The 27,796-nt window shown below is 35.3% G+C and overlaps 1 protein-coding gene across 2 annotated transcripts in view; it reads left to right on the top strand.

The window, feature by feature from the left end:
* The first annotated feature begins 1,736 nt into the window (after positions 1–1,736).
* LOC18448044 (DEA(D/H)-box RNA helicase family protein) overlaps positions 1,737–27,796 on the top strand; it is a 28,795-nt gene continuing 2,735 nt past the window's right edge. Inside the window, exons 1-8 of one of the 2 annotated variants that reach the window (XM_020675938.2) lie at positions 1,737–2,189; positions 4,932–5,207; positions 5,378–5,701; positions 6,775–6,966; positions 7,099–7,254; positions 10,093–10,463; positions 10,680–10,837; positions 27,489–27,713. In XM_020675938.2, coding sequence (XP_020531597.1) covers positions 1,809–2,189; positions 4,932–5,207; positions 5,378–5,701; positions 6,775–6,966; positions 7,099–7,254; positions 10,093–10,463; positions 10,680–10,837; positions 27,489–27,713 — 2,083 coding nt within the window. In that variant the 5' untranslated portion in view covers positions 1,737–1,808. Of the gene's footprint in view, positions 2,190–4,931; positions 5,208–5,377; positions 5,702–6,774; positions 6,967–7,098; positions 7,255–10,092; positions 10,464–10,679; positions 10,838–12,240; positions 13,111–27,488; positions 27,714–27,796 lie in introns of those variants that run through there. The other variant, XM_006858121.4, reaches the window with a different exon arrangement.

Here is a 27,796-nt window from a genome sequence, read left to right on the forward strand (position 1 = left end):
ACGGTATTTTAATTACCATAATACTCTATGTTATTACGGTAATTAAAGTACCGTAATAGATGTTTATGTCATTACGGTACTAGAAGTATCGTAATTCTATCTCTATTTACAACGATATTTTAATTACCGTAATGGTCGCAATGCATTATGGTAGAAAGAGTACCGTAAACGGTATTTTCATCTAGAAAATACAGAAATTTGGGAAAAAGGGTGTGGGCGAGGTTTTGGGAAGTTTGGGTTTTTTTTACGATTTTCTTAAAATTAAGGTGTATTAACGATAATTTCCCTAGTATATATAATCCCTTGAGGTTCACTTTACTCAGTACAAGGTCACACAGGTACGGACCCGGACTCGAAAAAGACTGTGGGACTTAGACATGGACCCGAATAGACCGGACTGGACTTGGACCCAACTAGACCCGATTGGATTTGATCCAAAAATAAAAGATATAAAATATTTAAATGAAATATATAAAATAAAAGATATATATATATATATATATATGGGAAAAGTTTATATAGAGGCTCTAAACAATCAAATTTGAGCCTACCACAAAAATTTCACTAGAAGCGATTGTTGTTTTGATGCCCAAATATCTTCAGATCGATCATCTCGACATCAAGATATATGGACATGAAAAAAAAAAGGATTTCAAGTTTTGAAAATAGTGTGTTTTGTAGCATGTATTTGGACTGTCAATTTTCAAGATTTTCAAGTTTTCATAGATCTGTCGATCTATACTATTTTTGAACCTTTACACTTAATAAATGAATATGAAAATATATTTTAAGGTCATTACAAAGATTTCCAATATTAAAACAACATTTCTCGATACTATTTGAAGGTAGGCTCTAATTTGATTGTTCAGAGCCTAGGCTCTATACAAACCGTACCGAAAAAGTTTATATAAAGCCGAGGCTCTAAACAATCAAATTTGAGTCGACCTAAAAAATTTCACTAGAAGATGTTGTTTTGATGCCCAAATATCCTCAAATTGATCATCTCGACATCAAGATGTATAGACATGAGAAAAAGTGGATTTCAAGTTTTGGAAATAGTGTATTTTGTAGCCCATTTTTTGACCATTAATTTTCAATATTTTCATATATCTATTGATCTACACTATTTTTGTAGCTTTAAACTTTATAAATAAAGATGAAAATATATTTTAAGACTACAAACATTTTCAGTATTGTAACCACATTTCTCAATACTATTTGAAGGTAGGCTCTAATTTGATTGTTTAGAGCCCTATACAAACCGCACCCATATATATATAAAATTTAAATATTATAATTAAAAAATATAGTCGTATTTAATTAAAAATGATTAAAATATTATTTAAATTATAATACTCTTATGGTAGGATCCACATGGATTGGATCCTGAACCCCAATAATTTTGTCCAATATTTGGACCAGACTGATACGATGGCCTGTGTCTGAGTCGGGTCCTGGGTCGGGTCAAAATCCATTCCCGGCCCTTTACAGCGCAAAGCCAATTTCGGTCAAGAACTCTCCCTTTTAAACCCAGAAACCCAAAGCCGATTTAGTGAGGAACTCTCTCTCTCTCTCTCTCTCTCTCTCTCTCTCTAACAACTTCAGTGCAGATGAAGCTCTCCCTTTCTAACATCATACTTCAAATCTCTTGTTTCTCTCTGCCTTTCACTTAGTAATTTCCAACTTCAATCTCTCTCTCTCTCTCTCTCTCTCTCTCTCTCTAGTAGTCTGAAACTTCACATCCTCTCTCTCTCTCTCTCTCTCGGTTCACCAGTAACCCCTAGCTCATATCCTCTCTCTCTCTCATCATGGCGGGTTACCACCGCAAACCCTCCATGAAATCCAAGGCCCACTTTCGAAAGCAGCAGAAGCTCAGCGAAGTGCAGGAGATTGAGCTCCTGGAGCAATGGATTGAAGCCGGAAAACCAGAACGTGGTTCGAACCCGCTCTCCTTCTCTGTTCCTGATGGTCCAATTGGTCCCATAGACGACAACACTTTCTCCCCTTATGCTGGTTGCAGGAGGTTCGATCAGCTGCCTCTCTCTCAAAAGACGAAGCAAGGGTTGGGTGAGAAATACACAGTGATGAGCGATATTCAGCGAGCCTCACTGCCCCATTCGCTCTGTGGGAGAGATGTTCTTGGAGCTGCAAAGACAGGGTCTGGAAAAACCCTAGCATTCATCATTCCGGTATGTATTTTTTTCTAAAGAATTTGTTTTTCAAATTACAAATTTCTGGAATCAGTTTTTTTGGGTAGCTGTAGGTTAGTTTATCATGCTTCTTTTGTTATTAAATAGTTGCTAATTACATTCCTTACCGAAGAATAAAACCATGGAATTTTTTGGTTCACACGGCCCATATTATTGTGCTTAGAAGAGGGTTGGCTGTTGATTATTGTGGTTATTTGATGGTTCAGCTTTAGCTAAATTGGTTGATTCCTGATGAATGTGTCGTGTCATTAATGAATTGAAGTAAGAAGCTGGTCAAATTTTTGTTCGTTGTTGGCCGTTTAGCTTTCTTTTAAATGTGGGGCTGAATTTTAGTGAAATTTACTTTTTCCCTATCATATTTCAGTTCTTCGTTCTGTAGTTTCTTAATGATAAAATTTTCTGCTTCAAGTTTTCAATTGTCTTACCATGGTCATGGGGAGGACGTCAATTAGGTGATTGATGCCTCAGCTACATTTGGTGTTTCTTTTGGGGGTTAGGATTTATTTAATGAGTTTTGAACGATGAATCGGCGGTCTAAGTAGATGATTCATTTTTTAATCTTTAAGAATTGAAGAAGGGAATGGCCTCACCTCTGAATAGAAAAGGAAGGGTCACTCGTCTTCTGTCCTTCAGTTAACTGAAAGGTTTAATATCTCTTGTTAATGGAAGTCTTATGCCACATAGTTGGTGTTCATTCGATTGAATTGCTCAAGCTTTTCACTGAAAGCTGTCCATGTCAAATTTTCGTAGTGCCTGGGTTTTTGTCAGTTACATCACAAAAGAAATGCTCAGTTACGTTCTTTCCTATCATTATGTGTTTCTGCACTTGAGGAAACCAAAAAAGATTGGGGTAGGATGAGAGACTGAAGGCTTGCATCCCATAAGTCGTAACTTGACCCAATAAGATCCCTCAGAACATGGGTTAAGAAATAATAATCCCTAGGAGCTTGGAATCACTATTTCGAGCACCTGCTTGAAAATTTATTAAGCTATAAGCATCTTTGACATATTAAATCATGACAAGGCTGTCATACAAGGAATCAACTTTCTAAACATTTTTTGTGGCCTTTTAAATAAATAAAGAAATTAATGCCAACGTTTTGATAATACACTCTAATGTGTTTGAAAATGTATTTCATAATTCTTTATCCATTGATGGATATACTGATGGCTGCTGCACTCCCTTGGGTTCGATGTTTATAACAAATCGCAAAGACAAAAGCTCTCAAATATGCTGAATATGATTGATATGTAGTTAAAGCAGGATGTAAATATGGTGGTGAATATGCTATATATGACATAGAAGACTACCTTAAAGTGAACAGGATTATTCAGCTTGTTGACATGGCTGATAAATGTTCTTTGGGTTAATATTCTCTTTAAATACTTTGGGATTGTTTAGTTCCATATGGAAGCTAATTACTGTAGTTGGGATTATTTTTTTTCACATTCCCTTTAATATATAGGGGGAAACTTTTTTCACATTCCCTTTAATATATAGGAGCAAACGTTTTTCACATTCCCTTAATATATAGGAGCAAACTAGATCCTGCCTCTAAAGACTTCCTTATCCAGGTTTTATCTTGGAGACCGCTAATAAAGCGAATCAAATTCTTCAGACATTAATGTAGGTTTGCTAGAGAGTGGTCAACAACCCGATTCTCAGGGATCATATGTCTAAACCTAATCTTCCTAGGAAAAACATGGTCAACTGAGGGGGGAAAAATTGAAGGTGGTAGAGGCAATGAGAAGTGCATTGTAGTCGTTTTGTCGCTCTCATGACTCTTTATAGGCATGAGGTTCCCAACACATTATCCAAGGTCTGAATCGTAACTAAACCTAAAGAAAATGTAATCTTTGGTAGATCTACTCTCCTTCCTAGACTTCTTGTCTTTCAACCACAGAAAATCCATTTGTTGAAATCCTATTGAGCTTCTTTTCTTTCCATTATGTATTTTGGTGAGCTTGTTATTGATCCTGAATTGTATCAGAGTTTTTTTATTTTTTTTTATCTTACATCAAAGATCTTAAGTTCTTTTATGTTGATTTATCTTACATCACTAGCATTATGATTCCACTCTTACTCAAGTAGGATAGCAAACTTGATTATTGGTACGGATTAGTCATGTTAAATTGAGAGTTTAGGATACAAAATGGAACGAATGAGTTTGACTATATGATCATCCATAATTTGTTATTGGAGGTGTGGGGTTGGCAACTTGTTATGTTCGAAGGCTCAAGACCAATTGAAGTTCATGTCATCAAGGTTGTGAAGAACGTAAGAAATCCAAAGAACCAGAGAAACGTTGATTTTGAGAGGTATCATTAGATACATGTGGTGAATAGCAAACTTAACATCAAAATCGGTGATATGCTATCTACTTATCTACCCATACAGAACTAGGGTGCAGAATTTTCTTATCGTCTTGCATGCAGGAAATGCTATTCTCACCTTTAACTAGTTAGTGACGTTCTCCCTTTGCTTTTAAATCTTTCCCATTTGTTTTATATTATTTTCTGCGATTGTTCTTTTTTCTGTATGTTTGTCTAAATGTAAACCTTGTCAACTGTTAATGTATCATTTCTGTTCCTCCAAGTGTGCCGATTTCTATAATTTTCTGTCCTGATGTTACATTTCGTAGCAGACATTTTATTTCCTTTTTTTGGTTATATTTTCACATTTTTTGTCTTCACACTTGTCATCTATTACTCCTTTACTAGGTGTTAGAAAAGCTCTATCGAGCAAGATGGGGTCCAGAGGATGGGGTTGGAAGCATTATTATATCCCCCACTAGAGAGTTAGCTGCACAGATTTTTGGAGAATTAAAATTAGTGGGAAAGCACCACGGCTTTAGTGCAGGGCTTCTGATTGGTGGTCGTAAAGGTGTTGATACAGAGAAGGATCATGTGAATGATCTCAACATCTTGGTATGCACTCCTGGTCGGCTTCTTCAGCACATGGACGAGACTCCGAATTTTGAGTGTTCACAGCTCCAGGTTAAGACTAGCTATTTCCTTCTTAAGACCAATTTCAATTCATAAGTTTTTTTGTTTGTGTGTGTGTGTGTGTGTGTGTGTGTGTGAGAGAGAGAGAGAGAGAGAGAGAGTATTATTGTAACTGGTCATTAAGTTTCTGATCTCATTATGTTTTCGTGGTCATGAAACAGATTTTAGTGCTTGATGAGGCAGATCGAATTCTTGACGTGGGATTCTCAAAGACATTGAATGCAATTATCTCACAGCTTCCCAAACAACGTCAGACCTTGCTTTTCTCAGCGACTCAAACCAAATCTGTGGAGGACCTTGCAAGGCTCAGCTTGAAGGACCCTGAGTATCTCTCAGTTCATGCCGAATCTACAACTGCCACCCCAAAGCGCTTGAAGCAAACTGCTATAATTGTTTCCCTTGAACAAAAGCTTGACATGTTGTGGAGCTTCCTAAAGGCTCATCTAAATTCCAAGATCCTAGTTTTCATTTCAAGTTGCAAGCAGGTTTGTTTAGTGAAGCTTGTGTTTTCTTCCTTTCCTTTATATCGGTACACTTTACGTTTTGGCGCTGGTGGTGGAGCTACAACATGATTTCAAGAGTTCCAATCCTGTCCTGTTAACATGTCAAAAAAAAAATGGTTATTCATGTTTTAGATGATATTCACTCAATATATTTTTTTCTAAACCTTCCTAATTCGAATTAAGATGTAGCATGTCATTGAGCAACTGAGATGGACTAGAAGAGTAGTATGTGATGAATGGCAGCTGGCTGTTTTGTCTGCCTCCCGTTTGGGCTGGAATGGGGATTGGATTCGGAGTAACTGGAGGCCAACACTATTTAAAAATATGTTAAATTAGAATATATACTTTGCCAATTTGTGGAGTACAAGGACATAATGCCATTGATCACTGCTGAAGTAATGGTTTTAAGCAGTGTTTAAAGCTCATACGGAGCCCGTGTCTGAGTCAGCAGTCAAACACAGCTGATTCTCCAGAAAAAAGGAGTTTGGGGGATTTTGTTGGGGGAGGGGGGGGGGGGAGAGGGGTTGGGTTGTGGGGAAAGGGACTAACAAAGGACCTTGGGAATCAGTGAGGTTCCATGGTTTTTCACTCAGACCTGGCATCCTTGATTCATTCCCCTCCTGCGAGGTCAGATTGAATTGCCAGTCTTAGTCGGACTTGGGGAGTATTAAGAAACTAGTTCTGGGGGATAAATAAAAGAACATGTATACCTAACAAATTGAAACCTTAGTAGCTTCTGGAAAGGGTAGATCATGTGATGGCCATTGGGTTTGCAAAGAGTGGCTCAATTGAATGCTAACGGAAATTAGCATCTACCAGGAACGGAAAATGAAAACAGTGGGGCATATTTATGGTCCTATCCAATTATAATTCTTTTCTAGTATATCAATCAAAAGTACACGCAATCAATGTTTTAGTGCTAGGTATTTTCTTTTCTTATGCTTGTGAACCATAGAGCAAAATGGCGAACTAGGATTCGTGTAGCCGACCCCAAATAGTTGGGAAAAAGCTCTAATGATGATGATGATGATGCTTATCAACTTTGTTTGTAATAGGTGAAATTTATTTATGAGGCTTTCAAAAAACTGCGCCCTGGCATGCCTCTCAAGTGCCTGCATGGGCGGATGAAGCAGGAAAAACGATTGGCAATATTCTTAAAATTTTGTGAGGAGAAACGATCTGTACTTTTCTCAACTGATGTTGCATCCAGAGGCCTCGATTTTCCTGCTGTTGACTGGGTTGTCCAGGTAAACTTGATTGGAACCCAACCTTTATTTTATCTTAAAGAGTCCATCTCTTTTCAGTTTTCTGTCTGTTATATTTTAAGGTTTTTTTCTGAATCCATTACCACTGGCTTCTTGGTGTCATTTTGAATTTAGCTTGATTGTCCGGAAGACATTCCAACCTATATTCATCGAGTTGGTCGGACTGCTCGATTCACTTCTGGAGGGAAATCACTTATATTTCTTTTACCTTCTGAGAAAAAGATGCTTGAGAATTTACAGGCAGCCAAAGTGCCTATTCAAGATACGAAGGTGAAATGCCCATCCTTGTCTTAGATTAAGTTTTGATGCTTGGTTTTTTGTGGATTTTCCAGGATTTCTCCTTTCTTTTGTCTAGATGAGTGAATGCTGTGACCAAAACGCATGTCTTCTCCTGCTCTTTATTAATATTTTGTGCGGAAATCTATGAAATTTTAATAATTGATAGGAAATCTATGGTTTTCTTATAATTGACTCATTTCAAAAGTCTATGCGGGGTTACTATTATTGATTTTTTTTTTTAATTTTCCTGCATAACTAGCATGCGCATCATTTCAAGTTCTGCTTTTTTCTGCAGAACTTTGTTTAGTGAATTATTTTGCGTCACCATGTTATTGGCAATGCCACTTGGTGTGACGGTAAAAGGCTCAGGTAGCCAGCGCAAGAGCGCGGGTTCGAGTCTTGAGAGCGGCCACTTTGTGCATAAAAAGCCAAAGGTTAGGACCATTTCCAGCGCACCCCTCCTGGGACCCTGCGTACACGGGACCCGCACCTGGTTATGGCCCTTTTTTTATGTTATTGGCAATGCCATGATGTGATCCTCCATAGACTATAAAAAGGAAAAAGGATGTTGCCCTCAATAACTGGCTGAAGGATTACTTTTCTTGTGTTGGATTGCTTTTGGCTTTCAATAACTCGGTTGTTCCAACTTCAAGATTGATTGGTCAACTACTAGTCTTTTGTTGCATTATCCTGAAGCGTATTAGTAGTAATAATAGCAGGTGATATTTGGATCTAAAGCTAGAAACTGAGATTTCCTTTTACTGTACATCAATCACATTGATGCTGGAGCAACTTGGAAAGGCTTTTATCGCTTTCCTAGGTTTCATATTGCATGATCAAAGATGACTTGGGTTTGTTTTGGTTAGAGATATTCTCTCTTTCGTATTTTCTTCTTTGCGCAAACTGTAATTTGCTTGTGCCTTAAACTTTGTGTCTAGAGCAGTGGTTTAAAAAACGGATCGGTGCCCCAGATCGGGCACCTCATAAACCCATCCGGATCGGTGAATCAACGATCCAGATCGGGAATCGGCCCAATCGGTCTTATTAAGCCTTAAAAAAAATCCAAAAAAATTATGAAAATTCATTATAAATGTTGTTTTTTAAGAATCCAATAAGAAATACGGGTTTTACATTATTAACTTTCATTTTTAATCAATTTGTGAATAATTAAGATATTCTTTCCCTGTATGAACTCATGTTAACCATTAAATTTGCATCACATAAAACAAAAAACATAGAATTGCCATGGATAAAGTATATAATCATATGTAGACTACAATAAATAATGGATTAAATAGATAAAAAATGGCCACTAAAATCTTGAATTGGCGGAAAAACCTAATCCACTAAAAAAAAAAAAAAAACCAAATTATTACAACCTAACTAACTATAATCCAAAATTATTACAACCTATCTAACTATAATATTATATATTGCAACGAAAATTGTTGGTTTATATTTTATTATATAAATAATAGCAAATTTAAAATATTTTATAATATCATTTAATTTAAAATGTATTATTGACAACTGTAAGAAAAATGATACATTACAAGATTTATAATGCAAATAAATAAATAAATAAATAAAATATTTGATTATCAATATATAAGTTATTCGAATTCGCATCAATTTTCGAAATAACACTTCAAATTTTTAAAAATATAATTTTTTAGAATTCTAGAATAAATTTAATGGAAAAGATTGTTAGAGACAGAGAAATATTTCAAATGTGTATGAATCATATCTTAAAATTAATATTCCTAAATTTATGTTAAAGCTTACCATATTATAAAAATAAAAATTATAATTAGATTAGTTATTCCGAGTTTGTATTAAAAAATATTGTTGTATTAAGAAATATCTTTTATTTTTTTGACACGAAATACTTGTATTTTTTTTTAAAGAGAAAATATGATATTTGTTGTATTACTTCTTTTTTTTTTTGACAAGAAAAAAAAGAAGATGTTATATTACTTTTTATTTTCTTTATTTCTTTTATCATAGTATTTTCTTCATTTTAGTTTTTCTTCTAAGACAAAAGTAAAAACCTATCTTTCGTTTTTTTATGAAGATAAATTTTAGTTTTTTTTTTAAGACAAAAGTAAAAACCTATCTTTCTTTTTTTTTATGATATTATTTTTTTTTAAAAAAAATTTATGATATTATTATCTTTTTTTTTTTTTTTTAATGAAGATAAATTTTAGTTTTTTTTTTTAAGACAAAAGTAAAAACCTATCTTCTTTTTTTTTTATGATATTATTTTTTTTTTAATTTTTTTTTGAAGACAAAAAATTGAATTTTGTACAATAACGTCCCAACTGGGATTCGAACTTGGAACGTCACGCATAAGAACCACTGCTACTAACCACGGCAGCCCCTCGCGCGCTGTTGAAGAGTTTTGTACAATAATTGCTTGTATTGTATGTTTTTTCAATATAATATGGCTTAGCGCAAGTCCCACAACGAAGAATTGGAGAAAGTGTAGAAGGTATAAATACTTTTACAAAAGCCTTAACACTAGCGTGATGGAGAGACAGGGCACACCAGTTATGATTTTTTGAAAAAAATTATCAAAATGTCCTCAGGTAACGACTCGCCCTGTGACATCACTAAGTGGCTGAAATCGTGATTTATGACGAAATAGGGGCGATTCACTGTTCAAAATCGCCGATTCTCCTCTAGGATCAGACGATTCCCTGTTTTGCAGAAGAATCGACACGGGGTGCCTGATTCCCGTGTCGACTTGGGCGAGTCCGTTGCGACTCGCCGACTTTTAAAACCCTGGTCTAGAGATATGTAAGATCATTGATTTGGTGGTGTTTTCAGGCAAATACAAAGCGACTGCAATCAGTCTCCACATTGTTGGCTTCGTTACTGGTCAAATATCCGGATCTGCAGTACTTAGCTCAAAGGGCTTTTGTGATGTACTTGAAGTCAATTAAGTTACAGTCCAATAAAGAAGTGTTTGATTTGTCAAAATTGCCTGTTGAAGATTTTTCTGCCTCAATCGGCCTGCCCATGACTCCAAAAATCCGTTTCTTGAACAAGAGAAGCAAGGTAAAAGCTGAACCTGAAGAAGAATTTGCACCTCAAGTACAAGAAAAAGTCGAGAAGGAATGCATAGAGAATGAAACAGAAGATGATGTCCTTCTGCCCAAGGATATCCCCACGGAAGTAGCACAAAATGATAATGACTAGTATGTCCATGTTTATTATCTTTTTTTTTTTTGACAAGGTTACACATAGGAATGGAACTTGAGACATTAGACTATGAAAACCTAGCCTCTACCGTCTCGACAGAAGACCGTTTCCATGTTTTTATCTATTGTGCTTTCTTGTTATTTGTTTCTCTTTTGATTTTTTGATGTTACTGTCTATCGTAATTAAACTCATATTTTTCTTGATTGCTAAAGTACATCAACGAGGATATTGAAGAGGAAGAGGTTGAAGATTAACATAAACAAACCGGCTGGACAGAGGTTTGTGTTTGATGATGAAGGGAATGCGCTTCCTCCCCTGGCTGCCTTGGCCAATGCACATGGTAATGATAGTCCCCAAGAGCATGCTACAGGTATGTTCCCCAACTCACTGTGTCGTTGCACGTGTTGTGATTATATGAAGTGCAAGTCCTCTACATTATTATAAGCACTATAATAAGACTAAGAATACTTTGAAATTAAAATCATAGGAAATATTGTGAATGATATTCTCCTCATTGTTGTTTATTATTTCTTCATACATTTTTCCTTTCGTTCTTTTGATAGTTTAGAACCATATACTTATTCAAGAAATCAGCAAAAGCAATGATGAGGAAAAATAAAAATTGTGTATGACGTCATAATTAAAAGATCTTACTTGTAACTATTTGTTTGCATGCAATGTGGCATCTTAAAAATCAGCGTATTATAATTACTATTGATAGGCATGTGCCATGCATATATAAATTAAAGCTTCATCTATCTCGTCTCTCTCTCTTACTAAGCACAACTGATTGCCTTCTCTAAAGTAGGAGTTGCTCTTTAATGTTTGATGCGTCTCTCAATACAATTCAACTTTCATAATCTTCTTAATCCATTTCAGATAAGATGTCATCTTAGATAGAAAAAAAATGAAGAAATGGTCTTAAATGTGACCCTACAAATAAGAAAGTAAATCAGCACCCATTTTTCATTAGGAAGTGAAACATTGTAGGAAAGTTTACCCAACTTGGTACCCTACTCTCTCTTCAAGTCTTTATTGCTGTCCTACCCTTACTCTCTTATAATAGGGTTCTCATCTAGTTGATCCATATTAACTGTCATAAGGTATGTAGAATAGATAAAAGTCATTGTGTGACATTGGCGGGGAAAACTGGAAAAGGAAGGATATGATTCTTTTTCAAAAGCCACACATACAAAGTGATAGATAGTTGGATGAATGGTTTGGGAGTGATTGCTCCCAAATTTTGAGTACGGGCTCGACTGAGGTGATAATGGTGATGGTGCCAAAGTTTGACATCTAGAGTTTTATTCTCACTAGGTTCTAAGTTAAACATTGTAAAGAAAAACACAATAATTGCCATGTAATTTTTAGTACTAGGACTGTCCACCTTGTAAGTGCAAAGGTTACTGGTTTTATATATAGGGTGCGGTTTGTATAGAGCCGAGTAAAGCTCACTTTCAAGTAGTGTCGAGAAATGTGGTTTCAATAGCTCGATATAAACTTTTTTCTTATAGATATGGCTGGCCATGTGATATTGACACTGTAAAGATGTGCCTTAGCCATGTATCACAAAAAAAAAAGTGGCATGTGGGTGAGACCACAGCTCAACAAAAAGTTGTCCTTCCTAAAATACCACCTCAATAGCTGAGAGAGAGAGAGAGAGGGAGATGTTTATGCATATCCAAATTTTCGTAGTTAGTTGATTTTTGTAAGTAGTTGCATATGCATATGCACTGCTTACTAAACGTGGAGAGAATGACTGGGTTTCGACAGTGGAAGAACGATATAAGAAGCTAAGGGAAGAATTGAAGCATCAGGATAAGGAGGACAAGCTTCTTCTTAAGCAAAGATTGCGAGAAAAGAGGTGTAGAGAGAAGATAAAGGGGAGAGGAGAGATGGGGAATCAAAACGACGCTGACTATGCATCTGATGAGGATGGCCCTACCCTTGCTTTCAAGAGAAACAAGACCTATTTCAACAGTGATGACAGTTCTGAAGAAGAAGGTGCACAAAAGGCTACCACCAAAAAACACAAGGGAAAAGCTTTGGGTTTGAGTACAGATGCTATAACTTTGGCTGAGCAAGAAGAATTGGCCCTTAAGTTGTTGAATTCTATGGGATGAGACTTAATTTGCACGCATCTACCTGCAAGAATTGGGAGTTTTGGTCCTGAAAATAACTTTTATCTGCTCTTGTTTTAATGTTTCACTTTTTCTTTCAGTGTTTCCCATAATTGTGTTATTAGTTGGGAGAAAGGAACACGAGGAGTTAGATTTTGTAGCAACAACAATTTCAAAGTCTTTTGTCAGATTTTCATCTGTTGTCTTTCCTTTCTCAATTAGGAGGACAACCAGATTTTGGGATTCATTAGTTTCATCATCATCATCTAAGCTTTATCTCAATTATTTGGGGTCGGCAATTTTTGTCAAATTTCATCTATTGTATTTTTTTCCTCGATAAGGAGGACAACCAGATTTTGGGATTCATTAGTTTCATCATTATCATCCAAACTTTATCCCAATTATTTGGGGTTGGCAATTTTGGGATTTATTAGTTTCAATAGCTATATTTGTGAAAAAGAGGATGTAAATTTTTTTCATATCTATGTATATTAAATGACAGTGTGAGTTTTGAATTCCTTTCTAGACCTTTCTATCTCTTCAATTCTTAAAAAGATCTCCAGAATGAGTAAAGTGTGAAATTTATAGATCATATCTCTCTCACATTTCATTTTCAATCTCTTATCTTGATTCAGATTCAACTCTAGCTCCAACCAACTCCTACATTCTCTCAATAGAGTAAAGTAACATCATCTCGCAATAGAGTGGGATAAAGTAGTGCTTTTATCTTATTTATTTCCTAAAATTTTATACTCAATGTTATATTTGTTTCTATTATTCTTATAATGGTTATTTAAAATTTGAGGTTGTATCTAATGAGACCATTTACATTAGATACAAGGAAGTCACAATCTCTTTTGGCTATTGGATATGAAAGCCAACAGCTTGAAATGTGTCACAACAATCGAGAATTTTTATTTTAGAGTTTGTGCTCTCTAACCACTCAATTCTACATATAACAATAATAATTGTGACTTTGTACTACAAGTAAATGGTATTCTTTGAAATATTGTGGTATCATTTCTACAAATATTAAGTATTTTATTAAAAATACATGTATTAGTTGTTTTGTTACAAATACATGTCAGGAATTTTTTAGGCATGGCTGATAATCCTAATGCCTCATCATGGTAAAACAAAATGAGGAAATTGAAAACAAATGTCACAATTAAAATCTAATAATTGTGATTAATATCTTAAATTGGAGATTAGTGCAATGCATGCGACACTAGGTAGTATATATTACCAAGAGAGAAAGCATAGGGGTTCGAATTTTGAATTATCTTCATAATTTCTTCTTCCCTCAAAATTTTCTTAAAACATTTGCTCTTTATAGGAGTTGCTAATGAAAAGAAAATTAAGAATTCCCAACAAAACGAGGAATTTCACTTGATTTAAAGTCAAAATAATATTAATTCTTACCAAATTAGCAATTCTAATTAGAATAACTAAATTCCTATCTCAAGAGAATAGGTGAGTATGTTGCGTAAAAAATATGAAAATGGACTGAATATAAGAAACAAAAGCAAGCATGACTAATTAAATATTATTAAATAGAGAGGAAAAACTTGATAATTTGGAAATTTAATAGCAAAGTAAAAAGAATATATCATTTTTGGATGAGTTTTGCATAAGTTTGAAACCTTAAACAATCAAAGAAAGGTACATCTCCAAACTTTATCATAAGATACAATTTTGGTGTCGAAAATTTTTCGAATGGCCCAAATATTTATTTTCATATCTAATTATACAATTTTAAACTCCAAAAATAGTTCATATCAAGGAGATTTATAAACACATGAAAATCTTGAAAATGAACGGTCCCAGATAATGTATTGCAAGATGTATTAGTTTTAAGACTTGAAATCTTTTTCTTTTTTCATATCCATACATCTCAATGTCGGGATGGTCAATTAGATGTTTTACAAATTTTATCTATACGACAAAATAAAAAAATACCCTAATTCTATAGAGGTAGTAGGAGACCTTCTCACCTTTAAGGAAAGAGAGAGAAAGAGAGCAGAGAGTACAAGGGAATACAAAGGGAGTTGAAAAGAGAGAGAGTTATCCATCTGCAAGCTAAGAGAGAAAAAGGACAATGAGAGAGAGTCGTCAATCTCCTAAATTTAGTGTGTTTCTATTTTCCACTTAGAATGAGATCAACAAAATCAATCAAAAGGAAGATATTATATTCTATCATTATCTAAACATATCATATTTTATATCTTAATTAGTAGTGGAAAAGGTTTGTATATTTCCCCTACAACATAGAAGATCTATGGTTTCCCTACCATCCAACCGTCCAATATTGATCAAGAGAGCCGCTTACTGTTTGATCTTAGATCCGATGTCTCAAAGTATTTTATTTTTATTTTTTTATATACAAATTGTATGCATATGAAATTTGGGGGCACCTATAAAAAATATTAAAAATAATTATTCAATTAAATATAATGACCAAAATACCCCTTGAAACTTTCAGAAGTATTTTGTCATTTTATATTATTAAAAATATGATTTTATATTTTTCACTAGTGCGAGTTTAATAGATGATTGGACATACAAAATTTGGTGTTAAAATAGTTTGTGTAAAAAAATTAAAAATAAAAATAGTATAAGATATGACATTGTGGTTGGGGCATTTTTAGCCCTCCATTCAGAATGGACAGTTAGATAAGGGAAAGTATATAAGTTTTTAAGTTGTTGCCCACGTTTCTATTTTCCATTTAAAGTATGATCAACAAAATCAATTAGAGTGAGATCAACAAAATCAATGAAGAAGAAGAGAGTGACAGAGACAATGAGAGAGAGAGTACGCATAGGGAAGAGAAAGCAACGAGAGAGTAATCGATCTCTTAAAATTAGTGCATATTAAAAAAGAGAATGCATGTTAAGAGAGAGAGTGCATATCAACTTTCTATGGTCCAGTTAGAGAGATCTAAAAGAGAGATGCATGTGGAGATGAGAGAGAGATAAACGTGGAGATAGAAAAATATTTATAGATATTTATAATAAAATATTTAAGTAACTAAATTTCTTTAAATCTTTATCATTCTCTCTCTCTTTTCTAAAATCTCTAACTTCTCTCTTTTTTTAGTTCTATCTCTTTTCTAAAATATTTAGCCCTCCCTCTTTATTAGTTTTGTCAAATGTCTTATTATTTGGAAGAGTTATATTTTCCTTCTCTTTCTATTTTTTAAGCAATTTTTTTTAGGTGCCCCCTCCTCCAAACGAGGTACTCTCTTTAATAATAAGGTATGTTCCAACTCTATCGTGTGCTTTTTACATTATTGTTTGTCTATTTTCTTTGTTTTTTTCTAATATTGCAGTTTTTACTAGTATTAATAACTTTTGACAATAGCATTAAAAAATAAAAAGCATCTATAATTGTATGCATGATTCTAAAATTATTATCATATTAATTTGTTATTTATTTCCTATAATACGATTTGATTATATCTGTTTTAATCTTTTCACTGTAGATTGTAAATTTTTTATATAAATAACATTGTCTTGATATAAAACTCATCACTAAAAACTAAAATTCTTAAGACTAATTAGATTATGTATTTCTATGCTCATTAATTTCATTTATGACCAATCGAACTTTTAAAGTAATAAAAACTAATTTACTTTTCACAAAAAATTAATTTACGTGTGTTTTTCATGTCCCTCATAATATTTTTATTGAAAAAATTTCAATGAGTTTCTTTTATGAATTTTTTAATTATTTAATCTCCCCTTAAATTTATACGTGCAACGCACATAAATCTACTAATTAATTTAAATTACTAGAGTGGTTCAACCGGTAAAAACCGGTCTGACTAGGCGAGTCCAAAGCTTCTTGGAGCATTGTTTCTCTCTCTAAAAGTAAAACTTAAAACGCCGGTGACGTTTTCCCCCTTCGCGGCTAAATATTTACACTTTTTCATCCATCAGGATTTCATCGCCAAGCTCGTCCGCTCTTAAATTGCTATATTTATTTCTCTCTCTAAAATTTCTGGTGTTTCTATCTCCAAAATCTCTGGTCTCTCTCCATATATAATCTTTCTCATTCTCCATTAATGACCCACACCCAATTTTCCCTCAATTTTCAGACTCGAGGAAAGAGATTCTAACAGAGAGGCTCGGCCAAAGCTGGAGGTTTTAGGGGTAAGCGTCAATTTTTCTTCATCTTCCTCTTGTGAGTTTTATCTCTGATGAGTGCCCTTCTCTTTCTCTATTTTCCCTTTTGTTCTGTAAACTTTTCCTGGGGTTTGATTAGTCGGGCCTCTGCTCTTTATGGTTTTTGGTAGGAGGTCCATGTTTGTCATGGTTCACGCCCATGGCATGCTTTTGAAATCCATGGTTAGGGTTTCTATGTTTATCGCGTTATTATTTTTGTTGAATTTTGGGGTTTTATGCCCCCACTGGTGTATTTGATTCTCTTATGGTTATCAGGGTTTGACCGATGTTCCAAATTTCTTTGTCTTTTTTTTCGGATTTTGGGCTTTTCATATGGCTTCAGTCATCTGCCATTTTTTTCAATCAATTTAGCTGTGGTTGCTTGTCTTTGTTGTAATTCTCTATGTGATTGTGAGATCATTATCTGATACAGGGGAGATTGAAATAAAAAAAATAAAAATAAAACCAAGTTGATAGAATTTACCCTCTCTCAATGCCTGCAAGATAATCCACCTCCAACGGGAGAATATACCCTCTCTCTGGAGAGAACTCATCCCTTTAAATACAAGAATTGAAGTAACTTAAAACCCTAGAAAAAACCCAAATCACTTCATTGTGTGCTTGCATCAATCTCCTCTGGTTGGAAAAAACTCGTCCTCGAGTTTTGAAAGGGGTTAAGATGAAATCTACGTCAAACTTGCATCCTTTTTTGCCCTTGTCCTTTGACACTAGAAATATGAATGGTTGTGAAAATACCTCAAAGAATGGATCAAAATATGAAGGAGGAAGAATTAATGCAAATATCTTGAACTCAACTATCCTTTCATCATTTTTGGGCTTCTGATTGACATTGTCCTCCTCAAAATCCAATGCCTTGTCTGAGAAAGGATTGTCCACATGATTTTCAACATTAATAGGAAGCTCTTCGACATAATTGTCCACATAGAGATGAAGTTTGATCTTAGGAATATCATTTTTTATGGGAACACGAGGAAAGTCACCTCCTTACCATCATTGCCTTGATCTCTAGTGCCAAGTCTCCACATTCCTTTTATGCTGAAGTTGAACGACCTTCTGCGTGAGCTCTTCTACTTATCAGCTAAAGGAATGAGTTTTTCTACTTTCTCCACTAGGGCTTGAACTTTTTGAGTCAACAACTACAACTTTAATCTTTCGAGGGATGCCTCCATTGAAGCCATCGGAACCCGCTCTGATACCAATTGATGCAAATTAGGGTTGTTTTTTCACAAATTCAGCACCTTAATTCGTAGAGAGGTCTCTAGAGAACAAGCCTGAAAGAGAATAAGAGTAGAGAAAGAAGGAAAAATCACAAAAACCTAGAGGTCCACCTCGAAAGTTTATTTTGGATTTTTTCATGTACTTTAATTAGGGGTTATATTTTGGGGATTTTTAAGAATTATTTTAGTTTAGGTTATTAGCGTTTAGTAATTGATAAATGATCCTATAGGACCCTCTCCCACCCATGTGAGTAGGACCCCCAAAGGATCACCATTAAAGTTGGCACAAATCTCTAGAAAATTCAAGTCTCACACCCATGTCATAATTTTTCTAGAGATCTGTACCAACTTTAATGGTGATCCTTTGGGGTCCTACACACATGGGTGGGGGAAGGTCCAATAGGATCATTACTCTTAGTAATTATGGTTATTTTTATTTTAGTTGTTATTTATTATTTTGTCAGGGGTAGAATTAGTCATTTATTTTAAGTTAATAATGGATGGTTAGGATTTAGTAGGAGCTTTCTAGGGTTTTAAGTTACTTCAATTCTTATATTTAAAGGGAGGAGCTCTCTCCTGGAGAGGGTGATATGTGAAGAAAGACTTTGTGTCGAGATCTTGTGAAGAGATCATTGGGGGTGGATTCCCTTGTAGACCCTGATTGAGAGGGCATATTCTTTCATTGGGGGTGGATTCTCTTGCAAACCTTGAGAGAGTGTAAATTCTCTGACCTTTATTTTTTTTTATATTTTTTATTTCAATCTCCCTTGCATCAATTGGTATCAGAGCAAGTTACGATGGCTTCCATGGGGGCATCCCTTGAAAGATTAAAGTCGTGGTTGTTGACTCAAAAAGTTCAAGACTTGGTGAAGAAAGTAGAAAAAGTCATGCCTTTAACTGATAGAGTAGAAGAGCTCATGCAGATGGTCACTCTGCTTTGGTGTGAATGGAATTTGGAGAGAGTAACGTTGGAGATCAAGGCAATGAATCTGAAGGACGTGACTTTCATCTCGTTCCTATCAAAAACAATTTTCATGAGATAAAGCTCCCTATCCATATTGAAATCATGTGGAAAATCCTATTTCAGACAAGGCATTGGATTTTGAGGAGGACAATGTCAATTAGAAGCCCATAAATGATGAAAGGATAGTTGAGTTCAAGATATTTGCATCAAATTCCTCCTTCATATTTTGATCCATTCTTTGAGGTATTTTTACAACCATTCATATTTTTAGAGTCAAAGGAGAAAGCAAAAAAAGGATGCGGGTTTAATGTAGATCTCATTTTAACCCTCTTCAAAACTTGAAGACGAGTTTTCTCCAACCAGAGGAGATTGACACAGGCATGGAATGAAGTGATTTGGTTTTTTTCATGTACTTTAATAAGGGGTTATATTTTGGGGATTTTTAAAAATTATTTTAGTTTAGGTTATTAGGGTTTAGTAATTATGGTTCTTTTTATTTTAGTTGTCATTTATTATTTTGTCAGGGATGGAGTTAGTCATTTATTTTAAGTTAATAATGGATAGTTAGGATTAAATGGAATGGACGGTTAGGATTTCGTAGAAGCTTTTTAGGATTTTAAGTTACTTCAATGCTTGTATTTAAAGGGAGGAGCTCTCTCGTGGAGAGGGTGATATGTCAAGAAAGACTTTGTGAAGAGATCATTGGGGGTGGATTCCCTTGCAGACCCTGAGAGAATGTATATTCTCTCGTTGAGGGTGGATTCCCTTGCAGACCTTGAGAGAGGATAAATTTTCTCACCTTTGTTTTATTTTTATTTTATTTTATTTTCGGCCCCAATGATCTCTTCACAAGATCTCAACATAAAGTCTTTCTTCACATATCATCCTCTCCAAGAGAGAGCTCCTCTCTTTAAATACAAGAATTGAAGTAACTTAAAACCCTAGAAAGCTCATACAAAATCCTAACCGTCCATTATTAACTTAAAATACGTGACTAACTCTACCCCTAATAAAATAATAAATAACAACTAAAATAAAAAGAACCATAATTACTAAACCTTAATAACCTAAATTAAAACAATTCTTAAAAATCCTCAAAATATAACCCCTAATTAAAGCACATGAAAAAACCCAAATCACTTCATTCCATGCCTGCTTCAATCTCCTCTGGTTGGAGAAAACTCGTCATCAAGTTTTGAAGAGGGCTAAGATGAGAACTGCATCAAACCCGCATACTTTTATTGCCTTCTCCTTTGACTCTAAAAATATGAATGGTTGTGAAAATACCTCAAAGAATTGATCAAAAATATGAAGGAGGAATTAATACAAATATCTTGAACTCAACTATCCTTTCATCATTTATAGGCTTCTGATTGACATTGTCCCTCCTAAAAATCCAACGCCTTGTTTGAGATCGGATTTTCCACATGATTTTCAACATGGATAGGAAGCTTTTCCACATAATTATCCACATGGAGATGAAGCTTGATCTCAGGAATGTCGTTTTTAATAGAAACAAGATGAAAGTCACCTCTTTTACCATCATTGCCTTGAACTCCAATGCTACTCTCCAAATTCCATTCACACCGAAGCTGAGTGACCTTTTTCGTGCACTCTTTTACTCTATCCACTAAAGGGATGAGTTTTTCTACTTTCTCTTCCTTCACATATCACCCTCTCCAGGAGAGAGCTCCTCCCTTTAAATACAAGAATTGAAGTAACTTATAACCTTAGAAAGCTCCTACAAAATCCTAACCGTCTGTTCTATTTAATCTTAACCATTCATTATTAACTTAAAATAAATGACTAACTCTACCCCTGACAAAATAATAAATAACAACTAAAATAAAAAGAACCATAATTACTAAACCCTGAAAGCCTAAACTAAAATAATTCTTAAAAATCCCCAAAATATAACCCCTAATTAAAGTACATGAAAAAACCCAAATAACTTCATTCCATGCCCGCGTCATTATCACTTCCTAGCTTTTTCTCGATTTTTGAACATCTTAGCATATACCACGGAAAATATATAACATACCATGTTTATTTCATTTACTGCTCCTGGTGTAGATTTTCCTATGGTTTTTTTTTTCAATTTGCGGGTTTCTATCTTTGGTCTACTTGCTGAGCTCATTTGATATATATTTTGCTATCTGTTCATTTTGCATTTACACTGCTCAATTTTTTTGCTTCATATTTAGTTTGTGTTTTATAGAACCATTTTAGTGGCAACACAATCATTTTGGGCCGCACTATCGTTTTAATATTGCAGTTACTCTGTGTGCACTGTATTTGTGAGTATTTATAATTTATAGGCTTTACTTGGGTAAGTCTTCACTCATTTGAGTTCTGATGAATTCTTGTTTAACTTGAGCCCCATTCTCTGTGATCTTTAATGGCCACACATAACACTTCACCGCATCGACTCTTTCACTGAGATCAAATGGCCATAACTCTCTGATTCGGAGTCTTCCTCTTTACATTAGGGGGGAACTATTGGTTTTGATCCATGTGGAAATCCATAGAGGAGGTTGGAACCTCTTTGATGCACTTCTATAATTGTGAATCCCTGGAAAGCAGGACTCTGTAACACCTAGTGATCTCCTTGATTATATCTTGCAAGCCCTTTCGCCCTAGGTATCTCCTCTGAAAAGTATCATTGTTCATTTACTCCAATATTGTTGCTAATATTTTAATAGATTCCTTGCTAACTGGAACTTAACAACACTAACTCTGCAGTGATGTCCTTCACTGTGATGTGCATGTCAATTCAAGAGCCTTTCTGGACAAAGTTCAAAAGAAAAAAATGGTCCAGACTCATGCCCCACTTGAAATATTCATAATTTTCAAAGCCCAACAATAAAAGAGATTCCTTTCTAACTTCTCTTTATCCCACTCCTCGCCTACAGTTGAGTAGGGAAAGAATCATGCGTCATTCATGTGAATATCGAAGGGGTTAAACATAAAAAGTCCAAATAAAATTGCAGAAGGTAAAGATATGATAAACTGATTTCTCGATTCAAACGAGTACTTGCCAAAGTGTAGCTTACATTTTTAAGGTCATTCAAAGTCAGCAGTTTGTCCTTATTGGAAATTGAGCAAAAGAGAGTAGTCCTACGGTGCCTTTTCACACCACTGCATGTTCACTGGAAAGTCATTTCCCTCCATCAAAACACTGCAAATACATAGTTATGGAGAAATGAAATGCAACTGGTTATCACAAGTATTGAAATGCATTAAGAGTTTCTACAAGAGGCAAACTTATGCAATTATCATAATCAAGTTTGTTGCTTTATGTACATGGCATTAATTGAGATGTATGCACTTATACCATTATTGCCGCCGAGGATATATGGACAAAAATAACTTGTGAACAATGTAACAATTTCTTGTGGAGAATTTGGACGAGTGAATGAGTCCACCCTCAGATAGATGTGGGGGAGCAGCTTCTCCTCAGTTATGGTGGTAAGACACATCAGACTAATAGATGTTCATGACTTCTTCCATAAGTTCAGCCATTGCCTGAGAGAAATCAATATCCTGAGAGCCTTCCTGATGGTTTTTCCACCACTTATAAAAATAACTATGGGTAGCTGGCCCTAATCCACTTCCTCAGTCCTTCACTAAAACTATTCACGAAAGTGTAGGAAATGATAGTCCATGTAATTCTATCCTTCTTCTTTTTTTATCAGTTTAGATTAATGCCCTTATATGTTTTTGGCCCTGTAAGTCTCATAGGCCATGGAAGAGAAGTATAAATTTATCAAAATCCAAGAATTTTCTGTTGTAAATATGGTGAGTTCTTGTTTGCTTGGTGAGGCTCATTGGATTATAGGATTTTTGGAGGTTTGCTGCGTCGCCTGAATGGTGTTGCCCCAGTAAAAGCAGCCTAGTGCTACTCTGGGCATAAGGTCGTAGAAAGAGCCTCCCACCCTCAGGCACAGCCACAAGCCCAACGAGCCCAGGTATCAGGATTACTTTCTATGTCACTATGTTTTCAGTTTTCTTTCCTGTTCCTCTTTATGCTCAGGCTTTTGTGAACTCAGGTCTTATATTGATTTTGGTACACTTTGGACTTCTTCTCTGGATAGCTCTTGCCTTGGAGAGTTCTGTTTTCATTCCATTTGGTGTTAGGTTTACTGTGGAAAATTATGTGGGCTTTTGTGCTTTTGATTTTATTTGCTTTGGTTTTAGGCTCTCGTATTTGTTCAATTATTTTTTATATATTTTTGTTTTGTTAGGCTTTTGGGTTCTAAATGTTAAAATTTTGAGTTTCTTTTATGAAGCCTTAGGCACTACCACACTATATATATCTCCCCCTCAATAATGCTAAGTCAGTTCATTGTGTTTATCTCATGTTTACCTGCTTTTTATTTTGACCAACCATGTTTCAGCCCTTGTTATTCCCCCTTGAGCTTCAGGTCCCAGGACCTTCGTTGCACACATGCTCATGCCCCACTTCCTGCCTTGGCCTCCCCTTCAGTATAGACATCCGTTCTTTGAGTCTTGCCTCTCCTGCTCATCTTCTAAGGCTTAAGAGGCAATGCTTATAACAGAGCATTGAACCTTCACCACTAAACACACTTTCCTTAGAATATCCTGCTTGCTCGACTTCACTAAATATTTACAATGCTTGGGGTCTGCTCATGGTTTTTTAAGTCGAGAAATATCTCCCTCTTTCGTTCATGTTTAAGGATCATCTAGCAATACTTATTACGGTCCTTCAACTTGGTAGACCACTTCAGATTCTTGGTTACTTTGATGTGGAACTTTCTCCGATATAAATTCCAGGCATGTAATTAAATTTGAAACAAAAAGATCCCAAATTTATTTGATTAATTGGACTGATAAACTGTAAAAGGAAATTCCTTGTGACCAATGTTCAAAAATGTGGTTGCAACCCATAAGCAGTTTGGGGGCCTGGCGGCCCAGGCAGCCAGGTGCCCACCTACAGGAACAAGGACAGGTTAGGCCCCGAAGGAGTTCTTAGGCCCCCTAGGGAATTCTTAGGGCAGTTTTAGGGCCCCAAAACCTGTGAAAATAAAAATAAAAAAAAATAATTACCAAGATGGACATTATCAAATTGCAACAAAACTCAAAGTACATAGTATATAAACTGATAGAGCAACCATAAAAAGTCAAAGACGGAAAGCATGATCTCTACTACCCACATGTCCTCAATAACTTAATTTAAACTCTAATTCAAATATTGTAATGCACTAAGCTTTTCAAAATAAATTCGATATATAGGCCTAAATCAGAAGATATTCACAAAATATTTCTAGTTTTCAACTGCAAATGTGTAAAAATATCACAAAAGAAGATCACCTAGCTGGTGGTTGCCTAAACTCTTGTACATCGTTTACTTTTAACCTCAATACAACAGTCAACACATAAAAGAATAATAAATCATTACACAGTATACAAAAAAATACTGGACCCTAATTCAAATAATGTAATGCACTAGCCTTTTCAAACTGAAACCAATATCGGCCAAACAAGTGATCTTTGGTAGCTAAAAGTCCTCTTATACAGTCGCTCAAAGCTCCACAAAATATCAGGAAGTGTATCTTTTGATTTTTCCTCCCTCGGCCGGCCTGCATTGAGGCACAGAAGCCTGCTTAGGCGCTTTGGCCTTCCAGTGGCCAGGCGGCCGAATTTTTGAACATTGCTTGTATAAAACTTGGCAAAATTACTGTGAGTAACTTTTTTGAAATGTGAAGTTCACAAGATTCTGTTCTGTCTCCCTCTTCATCAGAACTCACCCTATGATTAGTATGTAAAGAAAGCAAAAATAGATATGCTGTTTGAATCAGTATGTGGACTTAGAGTTAGGCCAGGCAGTGGGATGGATGGTTCAGCCTGGCTAAGCCCTGGCCCTGGTTGGCAGCTCGTGGCCTGACTGTGCAGCATGTATCAACATACAAACCAACTATATTCTTCTGGATTATTCTTCTTGTCTGTTAGCGATGATTACATAATTGTTGAGGCTTGATCTTTGTTTTTGTTTTTAGTTGACAGAACTTCAAAAATGTCTGGAACATATAGAATATCTATGGATTCAGCCAATTAAGGTATAATTGAGTTTTTTTGTGGCACTTATTATGAAATGGGTATTAGTAAAACATTTTTGGTTTTGGTTGTTTCAGTGTGTTCCTGAATCCTCTTCTTCATTGCATGAGGATTCTGATCTGTATCTGTGTCAGACATTGAAACATGTATATGTGCCCATGCAACATAGGCTGCATGTGTTCCTGAATCGTCTTCTTCATCACATGAGGATTCTAACACTCTGTATTTGTGTCAGACATTGAAACATGTATATGTGCCCAGGCAACATAGGCTGGGTCAGGGCTGAGGCCAGGCCAGGGGTGACCTGGTGTGTGCCCGGTCTACTTAAAGAGTGTGAGTAGTTGGAAGGGAACTAGAATAACATTTGGAGGAACCAAACTTATGATTAATTGTTGGAGAGATTAATGGAAAACAATAGAAAAAACTCAGTCAAACGTATCATATTTGACAGGCATCTTGTCAAAAGAAAAGTTGAGACCTATATACACTTATCTGATTTCGCTGTGGTCGTTGAATGCTAGAAATCTTAGTAAGGATGGGAAATTTGTCTAAAAGATATGTGCAGATATTAGTGAATATTCACCAGAAAGATAATATATTACCTGGAGAGTTTGAGATAGGAGAGAATATCGGTTGAAAAGGTGAGAAAGCAAGGGCTTATGCACCTCCTTCAAAAGTTGGTATTACCCAAGGGGTTTTATTTCCTCTTCTAAACTTGGAAGGGTTGACAATGCAGAACTTTTTTGGTAAAGTTCTAATTTATTTTTATCTGCAACTTTATTTATAGGACTTAGATAAGGTTTTATTATGTAGCTAGTTGAACTTAGATAAGAGTTCTTGAGTGAGTTTGGTGATGTAAGAATCAGATGAAAACCAGTTAAGGCTTAAGAAAAACCAGTTAATGGTTACCAACTTTGGATATCTGACTAAACAGCTTTGCAATGTTTTAAATAGAATTAGAGTTCAATCGGCAGAGTACCTAAAATAAATTTACTTGTGTAGTTTCTGTAAAATTCATTTTTAACGTGATCTTTGGTGGGAGAGCAAGAAATATGTATTTGACTGATTGTTTGGTGACTTTGGTTTCTTCTTGTCGTAGCAAGACCAATGTGCACTGCAGTACATGTCATGAAATTAAGAAGGGATTAAGTAAACAACTTACATGGTAGATTTCTGTTGAGCTTGTAATCTCTTTTGTTAAAACACAGAATGGGTAAATCCAGTTTATAATATAACTAAAATAATACTAGTACTCATCCGAATCAGCATAAGACTTCGACGTGACTCGGCTAAATCTTGAAAAACCTGAATCGTGATGCTTAATATCTGGATTCCGTCCTGATCTGGTTAGACTCCTGTGAGTCCAAGTTGACTCACTAGAATGGATCCTGTTTGAACTGCTGCTAACCTTCCAAAATTATTTATCATCAAGTCCTCATTCATGTATGTAATCTAAAGAGTATACTTCATTCAGTGCTCAACCTGGTCCTAAGCTTAGCCACATAACCTAGTGTTTGGATAAAAGAAATCTTTAGATTATGTTTGAAATCTTTGTCATAAAATCTCTTCGCAAATATCTCCCTTGTTGTAGGTTCTTCTCTTTCTTTTCTCTGTTTCTCGTTTACTCTTTTCGAATTATGAATGAAACCTTTCCTCAAGACTCCCATGTTCCCTGTAACTCCTCTTCGATCTTCTGGGTATTATGTGTCCTGAATTTCCTCCTTCTAGGTTGGAAAATAGCAGCTTCTTATAAATTTCAGAAAGCCATAATTGTTGGATTGAACCATCTGTGGGGATCTTGCTTCAGTTGCCTAACTTTCACTTGAATGCTTGGATAGGATTGTTTTTGAACCTTTAATGGTTTTGTTGTCGCATTTCATCTCTTTGAATTCCTTTTATCCTTTACAGGGAAGTTGATTTGAATTATTTCTGTACTTTCTTTATTCTCCATGGTTGAGAACAATCAGAGGAGTTAAGATGGATGCCTTAGATTACATTTGGTTAAGCACCCGCATGTAGACCATCTGGAGAGGGATTCTACTTTATTGGAGATCTGTTATTGAACTCTGATATACCCTAGTTACCCTAATTTGGAGAAATAAAAAATGTTGGAAAGTTCATATATGTTCCGAAATGATTTTTTTTTTTTTTTATCTGTCAAAGTCCTGCATATCATTTTCATGCATTGCTATCATTATTGTCATATAGTTTCTGATTTTTTATCTGTCACCTGCTTCTTATGTAAGCTTGGATTATGAGAAGCTTATAAACATTTGGATTTCATGCTAGTGATGGTATAGATAGTGTGATTGATGCATTTACTCATAAACATAGCCCTTGGTGATTGGAAGTTTTAGTCAGAGTCATATGCCCAAACTAGTGCATTTGTCCTCTTTCATAAGTATTCTGTAACTAATCATTTCTATCTCAAAACTGTGTTTATGGTTTCTGTCTCTGCAGGTAATATGCCCCCTCCAAAGCCTTGGGAACGTGTGGAGAGCTCAGCTGGACCATCGCCTTTTAAGCCTCCAGCTCCTGGCCGTACAACTGATGTTGTGGAGGCATCTGGCACTGCTAAACCTGGAGAGATTGCTCCAGTTGCTGAAAGGAATACTGTAGTGAATGGTAATCCTGCTGGAAGGCCTCAACCTGTAAGGCCTTGGGAGCAGGACAGAAACAATTACGGTATTGAACATCAATTTTGATTGTGGATTTTTGCTTGTAAAAATGTCTCTTCTTCAATAAATGCATGTAATGATCTTTTTGTC

This window comes from Amborella trichopoda, chromosome 2, assembly GCF_054954075.1.
Source record: "Amborella trichopoda isolate Santa Cruz 75 chromosome 2, AtrichopodaSantaCruz75HAP2 v2.0, whole genome shotgun sequence".
Taxonomy (NCBI): domain Eukaryota; kingdom Viridiplantae; phylum Streptophyta; class Magnoliopsida; order Amborellales; family Amborellaceae; genus Amborella; species Amborella trichopoda.